Genomic DNA, 18,174 nt, shown 5'->3' on the forward strand with positions numbered 1-18,174 from the left:
AATCATGTAAGTACAGACTGGTCCATTTTTCAGCATCCTGTGCAAACGCTTCCTTATGATAAAGGTTGGAGCATATTGGGATATGAAACCCACTGCTCATCATGACTAATTGCACTCAAACAGAGAACAAAACACCATTAAAATTGCTAGCTTTTAATCTTGGCAGCAAGATAGGGCACTTTTTGTAATAATACCTTTCTTTTCTTACTTTTTTCACTTTAAACAGCAAAAAAAGCAGCCCTCTACGAGACTAATGTCTTTTGAAAAGCCGTTCAGTACAATACAGACTTGTCATGCATTGGCTCTAGGCCTAGTAATACAATGATTGACAATGTCATCACCATCATGTTTCTCATCAAGTTACTATAACAATAAATGTGTAAACACACAAAAACTAGTACATCAAGCAAAAAACAGACCACAGATGTATACCATGGGATTACAAAACAATACCTAATAAGCGAAGTGAATGGACATTTGCCTTCAAGATAGCCGAATAATTATTCTGATGCATTAACTTCACAAAAATTACCGAAGAATATTGTTAATAGGGTGGAAACATTGAAACTCTGTTCCCTATAATTTTTTTAGCATAAGAATAGAATTTACTTTAATGTGTTATTATGACAAGTGTACTGCCATCAACTTCTAATTTTGATGGAATCTTTTCAATACTCCTATACAGTTACGAAATTGAACATATTAGTTTTAAATAGTATTAACTATAACAAATAAGAATGTTAGTGGAACATAATTTCCTCCATAAACCCTAAGCAAAAATAGGAAGAAAGACTAAATGAAAGTAAGTTGTGGCAAAATTAACAGTGATATAATGAGTGCCAGCAAGTGCTCAACAATATTACTGCAGTGAATATTTGACCAGGAATTGGACAAACCTCAATGCAACCTCAAGTGATTTTTTAGGTGTTATAATAGTGTAGAACCACGATTAATCTGATCCAATATTTGAATTGATCAGATGTTTATTAAAATAACGTTTGACATGCATTTATTTTGTCAGAATTACAAATGACGAAGACAAAATTACTCCAATTTCAGCAGTACTGTTCAGTAAAAAGACTAATAATTATGTGCTTGAAATAAGTATGTTACCAACAGTTAAGTGAAGACTGTAATTTCTTTCTGAGGACACCATAAAATAAAATGCAATTTTTCACTCCTTATCATAATATTAAATTTTGATCCATTTTATATCAGCATAGACTGTCAAGAACAAACTACCCTGGTAGTAAGAACACAAATTACTGAACAACATAAAGGACAATATCAAAAGTCATCTACCTTACAATATATTTATGTCAGAAACAAAAGAAGAGAACACTCTTGCCTCTTTTCACCTCCAAAAATATTGTATCACAAAGTTGAAAACTCTTGCCAAAGGTTTGAAGAGACTAGGAAATGACTGTAAGACATTAATTCCTCTACTCTTACACAAACTAAAATTTAATCAGGTGTAGAAATTGATGTTATGATACTGTTTGATAAATACAAACCAATTCTTTTGAGAGACGTGACAGCCAGACATGGGTTACACTATATGCCCCCCATAGAATGTGGGGTATGAAAAATGACCGATAGAGAATATTTTGGTATTGATAATGCTGGCAGATGCAGTAATTGTGGAATATTTAAAGCTGGTAGTCCCTGTGCAAGCTAAATACCCATGTCTTAACTTAATCTTGCATATTCCTTGGATGCACTTTTAAAGGAAGAAAATGTGTAGCCAATTCTTAAATGGTTGTATGTTTCAAATTGTGGCCGTTTTACCAAAGTTTGAAATAAAATGGCTGCATTTTCCAGATATCATTGAACAGATTATTTTGGTTTCTCTATCGATTGTATTGTCAACATATCTTTTTCTTGTGTTAATTCAATCCTAAATTTTATTAGAAGCCTTTGAAATAAACTTTACTATCAATGATATCCACAAGGTCAACTAAAGACATCACATCTTTTTGGAAAAACATATATACCAATTATTTTTAAGACATGATAAGTGGATTATAATCAAAACCAGCTTAAATCTGTATACAGAATATTATACACATTATTTTACACCATTTCCTAAATGGCCTGAAAAGGCAAGTATTGCTGCAGTAAGAATTCAGACTACTTCAATAACAAACCAAATCTTTCAAATAAAATTGACATTACATTCATCAACAGCCCTACTGTACAAATTAAAATCAATGGATTTACCTGTCAGTTCAACATATGCATCAGTGCACCTTTTGGCAAAAACTTGCATTTATTTTACACAGTACTTCTTAGCACTTAGAGAAACTTAAAAACATACAAAGTACGGCAGTTTAAGTTCAAATAATATCTTATGGTAAATACTTGTAGAACCATAGCTTAGAACCTGTCTTAAACCTATAACAGACCTACTAGCTAGAGACATAAATCTTAACTTATACAAAGAGAGAAACCTCCTGAACTGAAACATTAAATCTTAAAACATGTTGCTGCTTTAATGACAAAATTAGTTTAAAATAGCCAAATACAACCAGTGTTTGGAATTAATCAAAATTAATTCAATAAAAGTACAGGTTAAACAAGATCTCAGAAGCTTTGCATGTACTCTTCATGCACACATGAGACAGATTTCTCTCAAACTCGTTAACATAAATATGGCAGTAATATAATAAACATATGTGATACCTTGGGAGATTTTCCCCCTCAACAAGATTTTGTTTTTTACAAGGGTAACATAGCACAAACCCTAAACAAGCTGAATAGATTCACCAGTATGATACTTAAAAACCAAACATACTTATGTCTATTTTATCTCAAAATACTGCTACAATTGCGATTTGTAGGAACATTAGAGTAACGAAACAACATAAATTATATAGGAGGCAGTCGGCATTATGAAGACTAAAATGTGACATTCGATAACAAGCGGCTATTGGTTTTGAAGTTATAAAAAATTTCAAATTATCACAACTTTTGTAAATAATACCAATTTTCATCAACTCTGAAAAACAAGTTAATTTCAACGTTGGTCTTTTTTTCTAAAACAAAGAAACTATATTAAGAAATAAAGTTGTAAGAATATGAAAGTTTAAAGAACTGCCAGAACCTGAGTGCAGGTTTCCTTTAGGGTTGGTTCTATTGTTTAGATGCTGGTAGTTTTAGGCGTGTAGTCTGTGGCATGGGGATTGAGGTTGGATTTGATAACCATGCTGTTTTCCTTCTTGTAGTTTGATGAGTATAATGGTGAAGTTGAGGTTGTCTCCATACCACATCCATTTACTGTTGTGGAGGAAGGCATCATGTTTATAGCCATTGCCTCTGTCACCTTCGACTTCAAATCTGCAATTTCTTTATCTTTTTCAGCTACTAGATCTTTGAAAACAAAACACATGCAAAATTGTTCATTACTTCAGAAATAAATTTGAAAATAACCCCATTCCCCTACCATAAGCAAAAAACTGTATTTACAGTTTAACTCTGTCTTCTATTCAGAAATGCATGTATCTGCACCAAAGGCAAATATGGATTTAACTAGTGAAGCATTAGTGTTTCTCATTACATATGCTAAGTGTGACTTTGACAAAAACAAATGCCTGGTGGTTGTGATGTCAATTGATATGCACATTTTGTCGTATAATATGTTATATAAGATTACTTCTATTAAAATCTGCATATTGTAGGAACAACAGTTAAGATATAGATTTGAAATGGAAAGCACTTTTACTACAAAGGAGGACTTACTTTTGAGTATTTCTATCTGTCTCTTTGCTTCTCCTAATGCTGAGAACAAGTCCAGCTTGATCCTTGTTTCTGCACTCAAGCTGTTTTCTAGATGTGTGTTTTTATCCTGCATGGCTGATAGAGCCGACATTAGCACATCAGTTTCCGTCTGTGCCTCTTTATATTGATGAAGGGACTGAAATGGGATAATATATATTCATTAAAATCTCTGCACACACACCAGTTCATTACATGTACATTGTACTAATTTTCTCGCTTCTGACAAAGACCTTGATAATAACGACATTGAATACAGTCCTTAAAACATAATTAATAACATGTATGTACACTGAATATATCACAAACCAAATCTTAAGTAATCTTGTCAAATAAGCATAATTGTTCAGCTTCGCCTAGATACTCAAAATGTTGGAGTAACCTCTAATTTAGCATAATAATCAGTCAAATTTCATAATTACCTGATTCTCAAATTCTAGCTGTCGAAATTGTTCTTCTCGAACTTTGAGGTTTTGTTTGAGCAGTTTAATATCATTCTCAATATTTTTCTGTCTGGCTTTGCAGGATTCTGTGCATTCACCCCTTAAAAGGAAACAAATAATTGATCATTATTTCTGCAGCAAGAAATTGTATAATATACCATTTTAGTCACATGTACTGTAATTACTAAATTTTCATCTTACAACAATCTGTTCTACACAGTTTAACAGAGCTCTAGTTTCATTTATATCTACTTAAATACTTAAGGTAGCAATTTATCTTAAAAATCAATTAAAAGTGTTGAATTTCAAAACTGCACTCTAGGATATAGTGTAATAATTGTAAATCCTAAATGGTCTTTTTTTTGTGTAAGGTGTTTTTAAACAGAGGAAATGATTATTAATTTAAAAAATTAATTTTTTAATTAATTTAACAATACTTTCAATTATTTAACATACCACTCAAAACATCAGTTTTGACCCTGAAGATGCATTGTCCTTAATAGCATTTGGCAAAGTTTGTTAACCAGAGATTATGAGATAATTTCCTTCACCCAAATGTATGGTGATGTGCATACACAATATATCAATGTGGATAATAGTGACCATTACAAATTACTGCATGTTAATATTCCCCGCAAACTAAAATCATTACAGAGCACCACACACAAGTTGATATAAGGCAGACCTTCCATTGTTTTTTGCACTTTTGCTTTGAAAATTTTATATCTCTGAATTTTGTTAAGATTTTCAATATTCTGTATTTCGGTCATTACTTACAATATAAATTTCACTTCAGTTAAAGAGAAAATTATCATTTCTTCCACTATCAATTTTATATATTTTTTCTTTCATTGAATACTGAACTGGGGACATACCTGGCTGCTGCTGCCATAGCAACGGCTCGTGCTGCTGCTGCCTCCTCTGCCTTTTTAGCTTTCCGTTCTGAATTTAACTGTAATTCTATACCAGCCCTGCCTTTCCTTTCCTCATTCAGTTTCTTTTCTAGTAAAAGGATACTCTGTTTATCTTGCTGCCTGCTTGTGACAAGATTATGGAGTCTGAAAAATTGAAAAAGAAAAAAAATTTACTAAAATTCATATTTACTACAAACAAATTCCATCATCAATTTATCATACCATAAAGCATGCGTTAACATCACATCATCTGATTTATTTCTAATGCATATACCAAGTATGAAGATCCTAAACAGTGGAAGCATTAGAACTCAATGTCACTGGTACAATTATTTAGGTTTCTCAAATATATTTGAAGAATACAGAAACCACTCATGATTCCAGAAGCACCTTCCCACAATCATACATTTTGATGTTCTTTGGTTCTATGTAGGTTTTATTTTGATTCTCTTCCCTTCCTCCTGACAGTATTTCCCTTCCCCTACTCTTGCATTAATAGATGAGTATCAAATGTTCTTGTCAAAGAGCAATGACAATCATTCAAGATTCAAGATAACTGCCTCCCGGCCACCTTTTCCCTTTCTATGGATAGAAAAGGCACTTTTAAGAAACCAATGAGAAGCTTCATTTATAATGTGAGATCCATCCAGTGCTTCTCAAAGACTCAAATTGTCAACCTACCTTTCCTTGATAATAGGGATAACAGGAATAGTTTTAAGGAAAGACAATGGATAGAATATAGGGCGGAGACAAAGAACTAATTGATCAGCTGATCATTTGGATGATAATGGGTTATAACTCAAAATCTAGATTTCTATCCTGTTGCTTTTACCCATTACTGGTATTGTTACCTATGAGGAATTTCTCCAATTGCTATTTTGAGTTGTAAATGCTATATCAAAGGAAACATATCTTTTTCAAATGTTTATAATTATCAAGATTACTTTAAGGCAAATTCAATACTATTTATTTTCACAATTTTCAAGTTTAAATTAAGAAAGTGTCAACTTCCAACATACTGTTTGCATATCACTTACTTATTTTGAAGACTTTCATTATCTTCCTGTAACTGGTAGAGTTCAGATCTCATGGATTTTTCACCACCCATGAAAGAGCCTATCTGTGTTCGAAGTTCCTGTTCACAATTTCGACTAGTTTGTAGGTCTGTTTTCAATTTTTTAATATCACTCTCAAGTCTGAAAAATAAAATGAATATATTACAAGACAACTTATTAATCCGATCAGTAAATAACACTTATGAAATAATAAAAACTTAATTGACACCGATTAATCCTTTGTACAAACACAACAACAAATTAGGAAAGCTCACAACACCCAAATCTCCCTGATCAACCCATTTTATAAAGAAAGTAGTGTATCATTAATTTGCTAAGTAGACCAGCAGAGAATCACCATTATCACAATATATGAAGAGCAAAACATTGAACTATTAGAAAAATCTTTACCAAGTTATGATAACTTTTAAGCTTATTCTCTACCACTTTTTTTTTATCTGACAGGCTTAAATCTAAATTAAATGTAAACTGAACCCATGAGTGTAAAGTATCAACAATTTAAAATATCTTACAGATGAACATGTTTTTGCAAGTTTGAACAAAAATCTGCCCATAATCATGACTTTTAGAATGATCGAATACAAATTGGACAGATCAACAAATGGTTAGAAAAAAATATACTCATGCTTGTAATATAACCAATCCACTTCCACAGGAATTGTGTATGTGATTACTCCTTGATATCTAGACCAACGAGCATGTTTTGATGATATACCGTGGTAAAGACGAACTGAGTTTCACACGAAAGTTTGGTCATGAATATATAGACACATTGTTTATTTTACCCTGTCTTAATTGGAGGTGTAAAGAGAGCACCTCATATTACCAGAGACACAGAATCCTAATTTCTCTATGCTGTAAAAACTAAATACTATTAAGTTTCTTTACAAAGAACTTACCTTAAAATGACTTCATCTTTGTTATTACTAAATGTAGCTGGTGGAGCCTCTTTGTTATAATTTTTGCCTTTTTTGTTGCTCTCCTTGCTTGTGTTCAGCTTACTCACTTGTGTCTTGCCAATACTATTTGATGATCTAAATTTACTCTGTTGGTCATTGGATATATTGTCCGCAATTTCATCAAAGTTATTGACATCTGCTTTGGACGAATTCTTTGGTAAACTTTGCTCTATAAATTCTATACTGTCATCTTCATTCTCATCTACTACTTTGTTTGGGCGCTTTATTTCTTTTTCATCATCATGTCTGCCCGACTTTTTCCCACCCGCTACACCATTTGAGATTACATCCTCCTCTGATTTTGATGGTAAAGCTGAAAGCAGAACAAATTTTATGATTGAGTTTATCCCATTGCTGCTAATAATAAGCATTTGCAGATTATTACTGGATTTTTGCAGATCAACATAAAAGTTTTTGCATCACAACATTTTGTTAACACATTTCTGATAGAAAACTTTGAGAATAAACTCTTTATTGAGTATTATGTCCCATTTGTGTGAAGGAAGTGGCAGAGCCAGCTTTACTTAGATAACATGTGAGAGCATATTATTGCAACCCACAATTTCTAAAGCTTTTTGTAAAGATTGATGATAAACAATGAAACTTCCACAAGTTACAGATAAAGTTACATAACAAATGATTGTAGATGTTCAGGAACTGGAGGGACAGGGTAACCAAAAGGTTTCATAAATGATTTTAAATTGAAAAGCACAAAAATGTTATCGAATTGAGACTTAAAGAGAATACTGAAAACAGTTAAGTTTTCAGAGTACTTCTGAGATGTCTCCTCGGATGAAAGATCATAACATGTCTTGCCACCTAGATGTTTACTCATAAATAATACAGTCGTAGAATACAAGTAAGGAATGAAGACCAAATCCAACCTTTACCTAATATATATTTAAATCAGTTTGCAAACAATGAATGATTCCTATCTGGTAAGATCAGAACATAAACAGATATACTCATCAACTATGACAATGTGGCATAGACATCAAAGGATGAAGTAAAATTTCAATCCATTAATGAAAGACTATACAACTCTGATAACAGTTTCCATAGCAAAATATTAAATAAAATGTATATGATATAGTAACAAAAATGCAATTCAAATGTTATTCAAAACCTGTGTAAATTTACCTTTCTGCTTTTCAATATATTGGCTTTGTAGCTCTGGTGGCAGAGCTTTCTGTATTAAATTTATATAATAGTCATTCTGTCTCTGTACTTCTTTCTGTTTTCTCTGCAAATACAACAGGGTTATTACATTACTCCCAAGAAAGAGCTGTACAAGAATAATTTACATAAAACATTCTGAAATTATGCCAGTTGAAACATGCATAGATATTCTCCCATCCTCTGATTTTCTTATTTCAAGAGTGGGCTATTTTTAACAACTTTTTTCCAACATTAAGACCTCTGGTACACTTCAATCCAAACCAACAAGAGCGATAAATATAACTTTGTTTCGCAAATGTTGTAAAATTGGATAAGGTTTTAGTCTTTTAGTCATCACAAAGGAAAAGTTAACCTACTACTGATTAATTCCTAAAGGTAGAGTTTGATAAGGGAAAACAATGAATGCAGAAATGATCACTATGTACTTACCAATCTCATTTTATATGATATGTAACTTTTGAATCCAAAACCTAAAGTGACAACTGGATAACCAATACTGAAAATATAAAGATTGTAGTGTTACTTACAATAATGACAGACCTATCACAGTCACAAGGTCTACCAGTTTATCATAATAACTAGAAGAAATTACAGCTACAGGTATGCACTCAAATGTTACACTGAATGTAGATACTGCCTTGCATTTTTTTTCTAGTCAATGATTTAAAGAACTTACAATCAGATAAATAATTACATTCTATTTTGGTATCTATTAACATTTAACGATCATAGCTGACAAATTTTATCATAAATAATGGGAAACCTTGATCATAATTGTTTTGGATAAAAACCTCTTATGTAATAAAGATAATGAAATAGGATATCTTAAACTACATACAAAACTGATTATTAGAATGCTGTTAATCATCTACAGCATTTCTGTTGGTCTAAAATTTAATTATAGTAAGAGATAGGCACCATAACTGCCCTTCAAATGATGATGTAGTATGTTTACTGAAAAGCTGTTTCTGCACATATCTAAACTGTATTTAGTGTTATTATTAGAACATGCAACATCATTATACAATCCTTGTTAGTCAATTTTCTACAGTTTTGAAATTAATACCAGTATTTGCATCTGATTGTATCTGATATTATGCAGTATATACTTCCCATACTAAAACATTTTTATTTGTCCTTTATGTGGTAATACAAGCATCTTTTTAATCAAATCATTTTATCAGGTACAGATTTTTTTCCTTTAAACTACAGGTTTTTAAAGCAAATATTGTAATGTGCAACACTTCTCTGCTTGATGTTTTCTTTTTTTAGAAATCAGTTTACCAGTCATGATTAATACTGTTAATTTCTTTAAATAAAGTTTAAAGGATAAAGAAGTTCATGATTTGATTTCTTTTTTAACACATATGACATAATCATGGACATATACTACAGATGATATAACTTGAAAATTAAACAGTAATCCTTACCAATGAGCAGCAAATGGTCTACAGAGATCTAAATTAAATGGTAAACTTTTGAACTCCCTCAGTCTAACAGAAGCCTCTATGTATACAAACAGCAACCATAGTGACACTGTAGGAAGACAAATGCCTCTTTCTGAAAAATAGACATGAATATATATGAGCTTGAAAGGAATATATAAACTGTATAATTGAACTCTTCTTTGTTGCTGGAAATCTAATAAGGTATTTCAGAGGGATCTTGGCACCCACCATTGTTTCATATTTATTTTTCTGTGTTTTTGATCTTCGTTGTATAAAATTAATATATTCCTATTCAGAAACAGTGATAATAATCATTATCTGTCAAATCCAATATGGCTGACAGACAGCAATTTTGTTTTCTTGATCAGTCCAAAATCAAGAGAGCACAACTAGGGACCTTGGGGAACCTACATGAAATCTGATTTATAGCAGTAACAAACTTTCTTAGTCAAAATCCAAGATGGCTACCTGCCTCTTTATTTATAACTTTTGCTAAATTTGATTTGGCATGTGCTAAATACCAGAAAGGATTTGGGTTGGATGATATACGTGACACATGAAAATTTTCAATTGGATTTTGATGTGGTCATAATTAGAAACTAGAAAGTGACATAGACTGCAATACACCCAGGGGTGTTTTGTGCAATAATCTAAGCAGGGATCTTATTATACTAATAAATTTGTTGCTGCAGGTTACTATGAGAGCACGATTGTGATGACCTTCTCACCCTCTGCCTCAATCTACCTATACAAATCAATGACAATCCAGGGCCTTTTCGCATGTTCTACAGATGTTGCCTTGATTATAGTTCAATTGATTTTAGCAGACAAACATGTCTCTTAGCAGCCTCAAGAAATGAGTATATATGTACCATACATGTAATATAAAATACAAATATATTACAAAGAAGGCTTTCAAATCAAACAGATTTTATTGGGCATAACATGCATGATATAGCCAAGTTCCTACAATTTCATCAGATTTATATTTAACCCATAAACTACAGTATGGTTTGCACAATATACAAATATGTGTATCAATAATGGTTAGAAAGATTATGATAAACAGATCAATTACATTTTTGCCAGAATAAATAGTTTTGCTCAAAATGGACATCATGCAGCAGAAAGTCATTAATATGTTGTAGCTATACCACTGTCAGCTATGTGGAAACACTGTACTTTATATTTGCATTTATTCAGAGACATTTGTTCCAAATTGTATCACTTCTTACCTGTATGCCATACATATTGTACCCATACGTATGTACTAGCCGCAAAGAATAGCCATTGTACAGGTATAAAGAGGTAGCAAATGACATCTGATGTAACTGCGATACACACAAAGAACACTGAAAAAGCCTGCAAAGAAAAACAAAAAATCTCTGCAAAAGCCATGAAGGAAAACCTGTTGAAAATTTGGACTGGATACTTGAACTATGATGTTAAAAACAATTTCAAGTATAATGCTATTAGATAACCAAACCTCTATCTTTTTAATTTATTTAAATATTTAATGCTATCTGCCCACCAACTGTATTGCAGGATTGTATCACCTGTTGCTATGCTGGATTATATTTACAACATTGCATTATAACATGAAACATGCTTAGATAAATGGAGAACATAAATTTTTAGTCTAATCAGGTTCAATCAAAAGCTTTTTCCTTTGACATGCAAGCTGGTGCAGAGAGAGTTTACTTACTAGATAGATAGCATTATATTTAATTTTTCTTAAAAGCATTTTATATGCTTAATCCTGGCTCCAGATATTTATACCTTTCTCTGACACTGCCCTCACATCCAAGGACAGTCTCGTCTTTATATCAATATTACTACAATAAAATTTTCAGTTTTTTTTTTTTAACTGTGAAAAATCTGTCACAGTCCCATAGTACATCTTGGTAACCTAACATCCCTTTGTGTATATACATGAGCAAAAACCTTGTCTAAAATGCATTTTAATCAGTAGAAATAATAAAATGTTTGAAGAGTAATACAGTTTTTGGCCCGTTTCAAAAAAGACATCTTTTTTTTTTCTTTCTCTCTCTCTTTTAAACAGTAACACTAACACTTTTAAATGCACTTTGATTACCATATGTCATTACATATCATGACCTTGCTGTGAACTTCAAAATACACAAGGCAAGAATTCCAACATTAAATACTGTAGGTTTGCAGGGTTAATGTGGTAATGAATGTATACAAGGCAGCGAACAAGCTAATGCTTAATAGTGTAAAGTTATAAACACTTAGAGATATTATTTATCTAAATTACTATCTCCAGTGATATCAATACATTAACCAATGTATCATGAGATTTATAATCTGAAACTGGAGTATTTTCTCTGCTTTCCATATACAGTCTGGCTATTATTCAGTATTAATGACATAATGTGATTAAAACCAATATAATAGAATCATTTTGAAGGCATTATTCATATTATTGTATTAATCAACACCCATTTAGACCTCAAATCATGTACTATAAATAGCAAAATGTTGGCACCAAAAATGTTTATCCAAGTGATAAAAAGAATCTAAAAGTTAATTTCTTTTTAGTTTTGTTGAAACTTATTTCATAAATTATATGTGAATGCTGATATTTGATGTTTCTAATTTTAAATCCCAAATTTCTTTCTTGTAAAATGCAGCCATTTATATCATAACAAACATGTTGGCCATTCTAGAATTTGACCTATCATACAATGCTCTCTCAATTCCAGGATGCATTAGTCTATTGTAAACTTCTGCCATGCCTTGGCTTATTGCAATTACTGTGGAATAACCACGAGAGTCAAGAAGATTTAACTGAGATCCTTATTAAAAGGTATGATTAATTAAATTCATGAGAATGTTATATCTTTTCCACTGTAATAGCTATTTCAATCATCCCATATAGGATTTCAAGTGAAAGTTCTACACAATCTGTTCCAGTGACAAATGTGGTGGGTGTGTACCCATAAAAAATTGCAGTACAGGTACCCTACAGTTTTTTGATAAAGAATATTTCTCAGAGAGATTCTAAATTAATGTTTATTAGTATGTATAATGCATAATAACACATTTTTTTCCTTCCATCAAATTTTTTCCATCTAAATATAAGCTACACTTGTATATAAGCTGCATACCTAACCCATGAAGAAAAAAATTCAGTCTTATCATCTGTAAAAAGAAAAAATGGACTTGTTCACATATTCCAAGTTTTTTATTTAGCTTTTATTCCTTGAATAACCTACATTTCTCAAAGGATTTTTTTATGCTGGTCCCTTCATGTTTACAGTATTTTACCCCTTCATCAAGTGAACAGGTGTCACATTTTGCCATAATCTACTTATGTAACATATGACTGCATCCAACTTTGTGTACTGTTTCCAATCACTGCAATATTTTTATATAGGTGATAACAGAATAGTATGTGTTTAACAGTGGCATGACCAAAACCTATACCAATGCCTATTACATTTATAATATGACCAATTTCTTGGAATATTTCATATATTTGCATTTTAGTTCAATATAGAAAAATCAACCGCTGTTCAAACTAAGTTTGTTTTTTGTATAAAACCAAATTACAAAATGATACACATTTGGTGGGAGGGTATGGATCAACTAGCTAAGACAATTCTCTTGTGTACTTTTAATGAGTTCTTTAAGCTGATGAGATAAACAGTTGGTGCACCAGAAAAACCTAATGGTTTGCGATTCCTTTTGATATTAGCAATTTTTGTATAATATGTTAAGAATATATATTCACAAATGCAACACCCAGGCTACAGTTTATACTCAAAGAAATATATAGCATCTGAAATCAATCATGTCAGAGTATATGAATAGATTAAATTTTCAATTCATGACTCATCCCAAATGAGTCAAACTACACCTATATCAAGGGAAGAAAGATACAAATATCACAGCAGAGGTGCATGGATATTCTTACGACATGGAGTAATATTTTCCAACAACAGAAAAAAAGTCAGTTTGCTCTGCATAGTCGTTTCATATCCACTTGACAACAAAACTTTGACATAATGTAAAACAATGAAACTGTTTTACCCTGACATAGGACATGCTCTAGAGACAAAAGGCAGGTCAGTTCAACAATGTGTAAGTTTAATTGTTTACAACTCAATGGGCATCCTTTCCATCAAGCAACTGTGCAGCAAATTTACTTTTGAGTATGATCTGTGTTTCCAAAAATAGAAGAAGCCATTTGAAACTCTGAGCACTTGGAATGACACTGTCAGTTGATTTATATTGGGAGATCTCAAATATTGTCTTTAGTGCTCATTCAGAATGGACATATATATACCGACTTTGTGATGCAGTGCTACAATTCTACAACAGAAATGCTGCTTATGTTTAAGTAACTATCTGCATTGTTCGATTTAATCACAGCTACTTATTTGTGCTGATCCACAATTTATCTAGATGAAAATGCCTTGTTCTTGTGTATAAAGCACATGTTTTCGAAAAACAAAAAATTTCCTTAAAAGTTTACATTATACATGCATATTCATGATAGCTTGAATATGAACTGAATCTGTACAAGCTCTGCATGGATGATCACACAGTGGCATACATAGACAGATTTTATATTCTTTGTAAGTGGGTGGAAAGTTTAAAATAAACTGCTTATTTCCCATGACTTTGAGGTCATGTGACTGCCACCTGATCATCACTGCACTGCAAAATGTTATTGGCTTTAACAAGCTCTTCTACAGAAACATAAAACTGAATGCATAACATGCATGCATACAGTATAATCAAGAAACAAATAACTTAACTTGCAACTGAACATTATATAATGAATTCATTAATTTTTTACAAATTCAATGTTTTAAGAATTTTGGCTATCAGTCCAAATGCATACTTAATCACACGCACCAAATCTTATTTAAAAAGTTTTTTTTAATTTTTTTTTTCCATCAGAATTTGAACAATATATACAAGATGTACACACATACCCAGATCAGATAATTTAATGATACTTACCAATCCTTGATATTTGAATGAATCATACACACTCCTGACTAGAAGCCAAAATGGCCACAGGTACTCAAAGCGAAATTCCAAGATGAAATCTGCCATAAGTACAAGGGCCCAAACCATTAGAAACTTCAGGTATAAGAAAGTGCTGCAAAGCAACCAAAACACAAAAATGTCAGTATTCTTGTACAAGAAATTACTATATTGCAAGACAACGCCATAACATATCATTTAGAACATACTTATACTTGAAAGTACTGGTATATGGTCAGGTACACTTAAATGTTTTGTTTAACTGGTTTAGTATTCAAGACCAGATGTAAGTGACTAGGTACAATCTTTTCATGAATTCCAGATTGTTAAGTCATGTTATATAGTAATATTATGAAATTAATTCACCATTATAACCAAGTATCAGATTAGCATCAGTATCAGCCTCATATTAACAATAATCATCTGACATTAACTACCTCTAAAGTGTAAATAACACATGCTGTGAATGTCTCACATTACTCAGCTCCAATGCATATAATACCAATCATGATATATTTTGTTTTTAAGAGTACCTGGTAGATTTATAACTATTTGGTAAGAAAATTCTAACAGAAAACAGGAGGCCCACAGGCATTAAGGGTCATCTGACTATAAAGACTTATATATGAAAGAGGCCAAATAGGCCTAAAATAAATTGCTCAAATATTCTACAGTTTACATAGAAGACATTGGATGGTTCATAAAGACATTTTATGCAAACTTGATATCATATTCTTTATACATGCACTACACAAATGCTTTTACTCTGGATATATTGCTTTTAGAAAAAAAACATGCTACAGGCCCAATATCAAGACCCTTGGCCTTTTGTTATTGAGAAGAAGTTAATTATGCATTTCAACACATTTGACCACTGTGACCTTGAAAGTGGACCAAGGTAATTTGTTTTAACAAATTCCCAGCATGCTAAAAGTCCAAATCAGTAACCTGAGCCTTCTGGTTATTGAGAAGAAGTCATTTGAATGGAAAGTTTATGCACAATGCACAACAGACAAAACATGATGGCTATAGGTCATCCTGACCCTTCACGTCAGATGACCCAACAAATGAGTAGAATATTGTGCATAACAGCATATTACATGAAGCTGGCATTATGACAAGAGTAACATCATAATATTATGCTCAGAACTGATTCATAGGCATAATGCCAGACAGTTCTTTCTTTTTATTTGTTTTAAAACTGTGATAGATACAAAATTTAATGGCTCCCTGATGAATAGTATGCATTTCACACACCATCCTTGGTACTCCAGGGGTTTATGGTCACTTTCGTTCTCTGCACCCCTGTTATGGCAAAATTGAAGGTACAAGTAAAGCAATTAGATTTTTTCCACAAGGAAAAAAAGACCAATCACAGGCTGATATGTCCCTTCTGAAGATTTCAAAGGAGCAACACCTATTGTCAAACCCATTACAATATACCATTTTGCAACCTACAGATTTGTTTGATGTACATCAAAGGATCAATTTAGTCTTTTTGTCTTGTCAACAAGGTGCTGTACATCGAACCTTCAATATTGCGTATGACATGTTTCAAGGGTGCAGAGAACAAAAATGACTGTAATCCCTGGAGTATCAAGGATGTTCACTAAGATGACTAAATATAAAGATGTTTTAACTTGGACAAAGATTATTTGGTCACACTTGTGAAATATAATGTATGATATTCAACAGGAAACCATTAAATGTCCTCTACAACTTTCACTTACGTAAACGATACTGTAATTTTAAGATTATTAACATTTAGACTGAAACATTTTCATCCAATAAAAAAAAAATACTCCACACAGCCTTTTTCGCTAATAACCAACTGATATTCAAAGTGAAGGGTGAACTTATATATATGAACTTAAATATATATAGATACAAATATGAGTAGTAAATAAAAATGTAGAAAATGGCTGCTTTCTGAGCTAGAGCCTAATCTTCAATACCCTCTAAAATACCAAAGTTTAAAACTATCAGTTCAAATTTGTTTCACCCAATTTTTGCCAATCACAAACTAATTCATTTTTTTTAATATCATTAAAATCTTCCATTTATTTATAGTCATTTTCAACTTAATCAAGCTTCCTTAGTTATTTCCAGAGACAACAGAAATGACAAGTCCTTTGCACCATACATGTATCATGACCGATCTAGAAAGGTTTATCAAAATTTGTTTTCTTCTTAAAAAATTGACGAGGGATAATGACTTGCACATCTGCAGATCCAACTCTGGACAATGATTTTGATAATACTGTCATGTGAGATAAAAAGTTACTACTTTTATACAATGTTTTTATCTTATATGCATTTACTTTGAAAGGCCAATGATACTAAATTTTCATAACATTACTTAATATGAATAAAGAATGAAAAAGTGGAAGTAGGAAAAATATATAGGCAACAATCCTATGACTTGGCATTTTTCCCTCAAATTTTAATTGGTATTTTGATTTTTTTTTTCACCCACGTATCATAAGATTTTAAGAAAAAAAATAATAAAAAAAATGCATGTCAGCAGTCAGATTAACATGGTTCTACATGTAATGACAACTGGGTATCAGTTTCATATTGGTTAATATCAATGTAAAATTCACACTCAAATCCAGAAAAAAGGATCTACAAATATCCATCTTTCATTCAAGATAAACGTCAATGACAATGTAACACTCTTTTCGTGCTGTATTCTTTTCTTATTTATCTCCAAGTTTCTTTTCTTAGGCCTATCATATAGTATCAACTGTTAAGATTCCCTTCTTTCATATAATTACTGAAATTGTATGGTCTGGTCAGATGGGCATGATCTTAGCGCTTACGCTAATTTAGATGTATAAGTTAGTGACGAAAAGTAACAAACATGAGTATCTAGTAACATAATCTAGCTCAACGCCCGTAAACGTTACGACAGCAGCTGATTTCCATGTGATGTTGCAACCAAGAGTGAATTAATGCAAAAGGTTTCGTGTGGTACTAATTGAGACTACGTTTAAGACAGCCATCTGTTCGTTGTGAAGCCAGACATGTGTGGTTAGGTGTAGTATGTCAAAATATTGAATTATACAACACATATATTGTTGACAGTTTTGACTTCAGCAGTATATCTGTCAAATATGTCTCCATATGATAATTTGCAGTTCAGCCTGCTGCCATATTGAAATGGAGAATGTACCTTCCGTAGAAACCTTCCGTTATTTTGCTTCGCTTTGGAAGGCGTCGTAGCTTGCCACAATCAGCATTTCTCCTCTTCATATTTTTCGAGATGTATACCAACACAAATTTTGTGATCCTCGCATGTATTCGTCCTGTATGACACCACAACAAACTCAAAATTTGTGTATTGTCTTCTGCTCTTG

At 32.0% G+C, this 18,174-nt stretch overlaps 1 protein-coding gene across 1 annotated transcript; it reads right to left on the bottom strand.

Moving 5' to 3' along the window:
* Window positions 1-137: 137 nt before the first annotated feature.
* Window positions 138-18,164, bottom strand: LOC132547934 (macoilin-like). The gene is made up of 12 exons (XM_060211740.1): window positions 17,991-18,164; window positions 14,789-14,930; window positions 11,029-11,155; window positions 9,776-9,905; window positions 8,775-8,841; window positions 8,307-8,409; window positions 7,107-7,479; window positions 6,169-6,327; window positions 5,093-5,275; window positions 4,197-4,317; window positions 3,739-3,913; window positions 138-3,369 (listed from the first exon to the last, which is right to left on the bottom strand). Exons 1-12 carry the CDS (start codon window positions 18,068-18,070, stop codon window positions 3,140-3,142), a joined length of 1,890 nt encoding a protein of 629 aa, XP_060067723.1. The 5' UTR covers window positions 18,071-18,164; the 3' UTR covers window positions 138-3,139.
* Between the last annotated feature and the right edge of the window lie 10 nt (window positions 18,165-18,174).

The sequence above is a fragment of the Ylistrum balloti genome, unplaced genomic scaffold, assembly GCF_031769215.1.
Source record: "Ylistrum balloti isolate Yb309-2 unplaced genomic scaffold, AGI_CSIRO_Ybal_v1 Utg369990, whole genome shotgun sequence".
NCBI classification, from domain to species: Eukaryota; Metazoa; Mollusca; class Bivalvia; order Pectinida; family Pectinidae; genus Ylistrum; species Ylistrum balloti.

Excerpts from the sequence above, each read along its gene's own strand:
- LOC132547934 (XM_060211740.1), bottom strand. The coding sequence starts at position 18,070 with ATGAAGAGGAGAAATGCTGATTGTGGCAAGCTACGACGCCTTCCAAAG. Across the intron at positions 7,480-8,306 it reads ATATATTGAAAAGCAGAAAG|CTTTACCATCAAAATCAGAG; the intron begins GTAAATTTACAC and ends TTCTGCTTTCAG. Across the intron at positions 3,370-3,738 it reads ACAGATAGAAATACTCAAAA|ATCTAGTAGCTGAAAAAGAT; the intron begins GTAAGTCCTCCT and ends TTGTTTTCAAAG.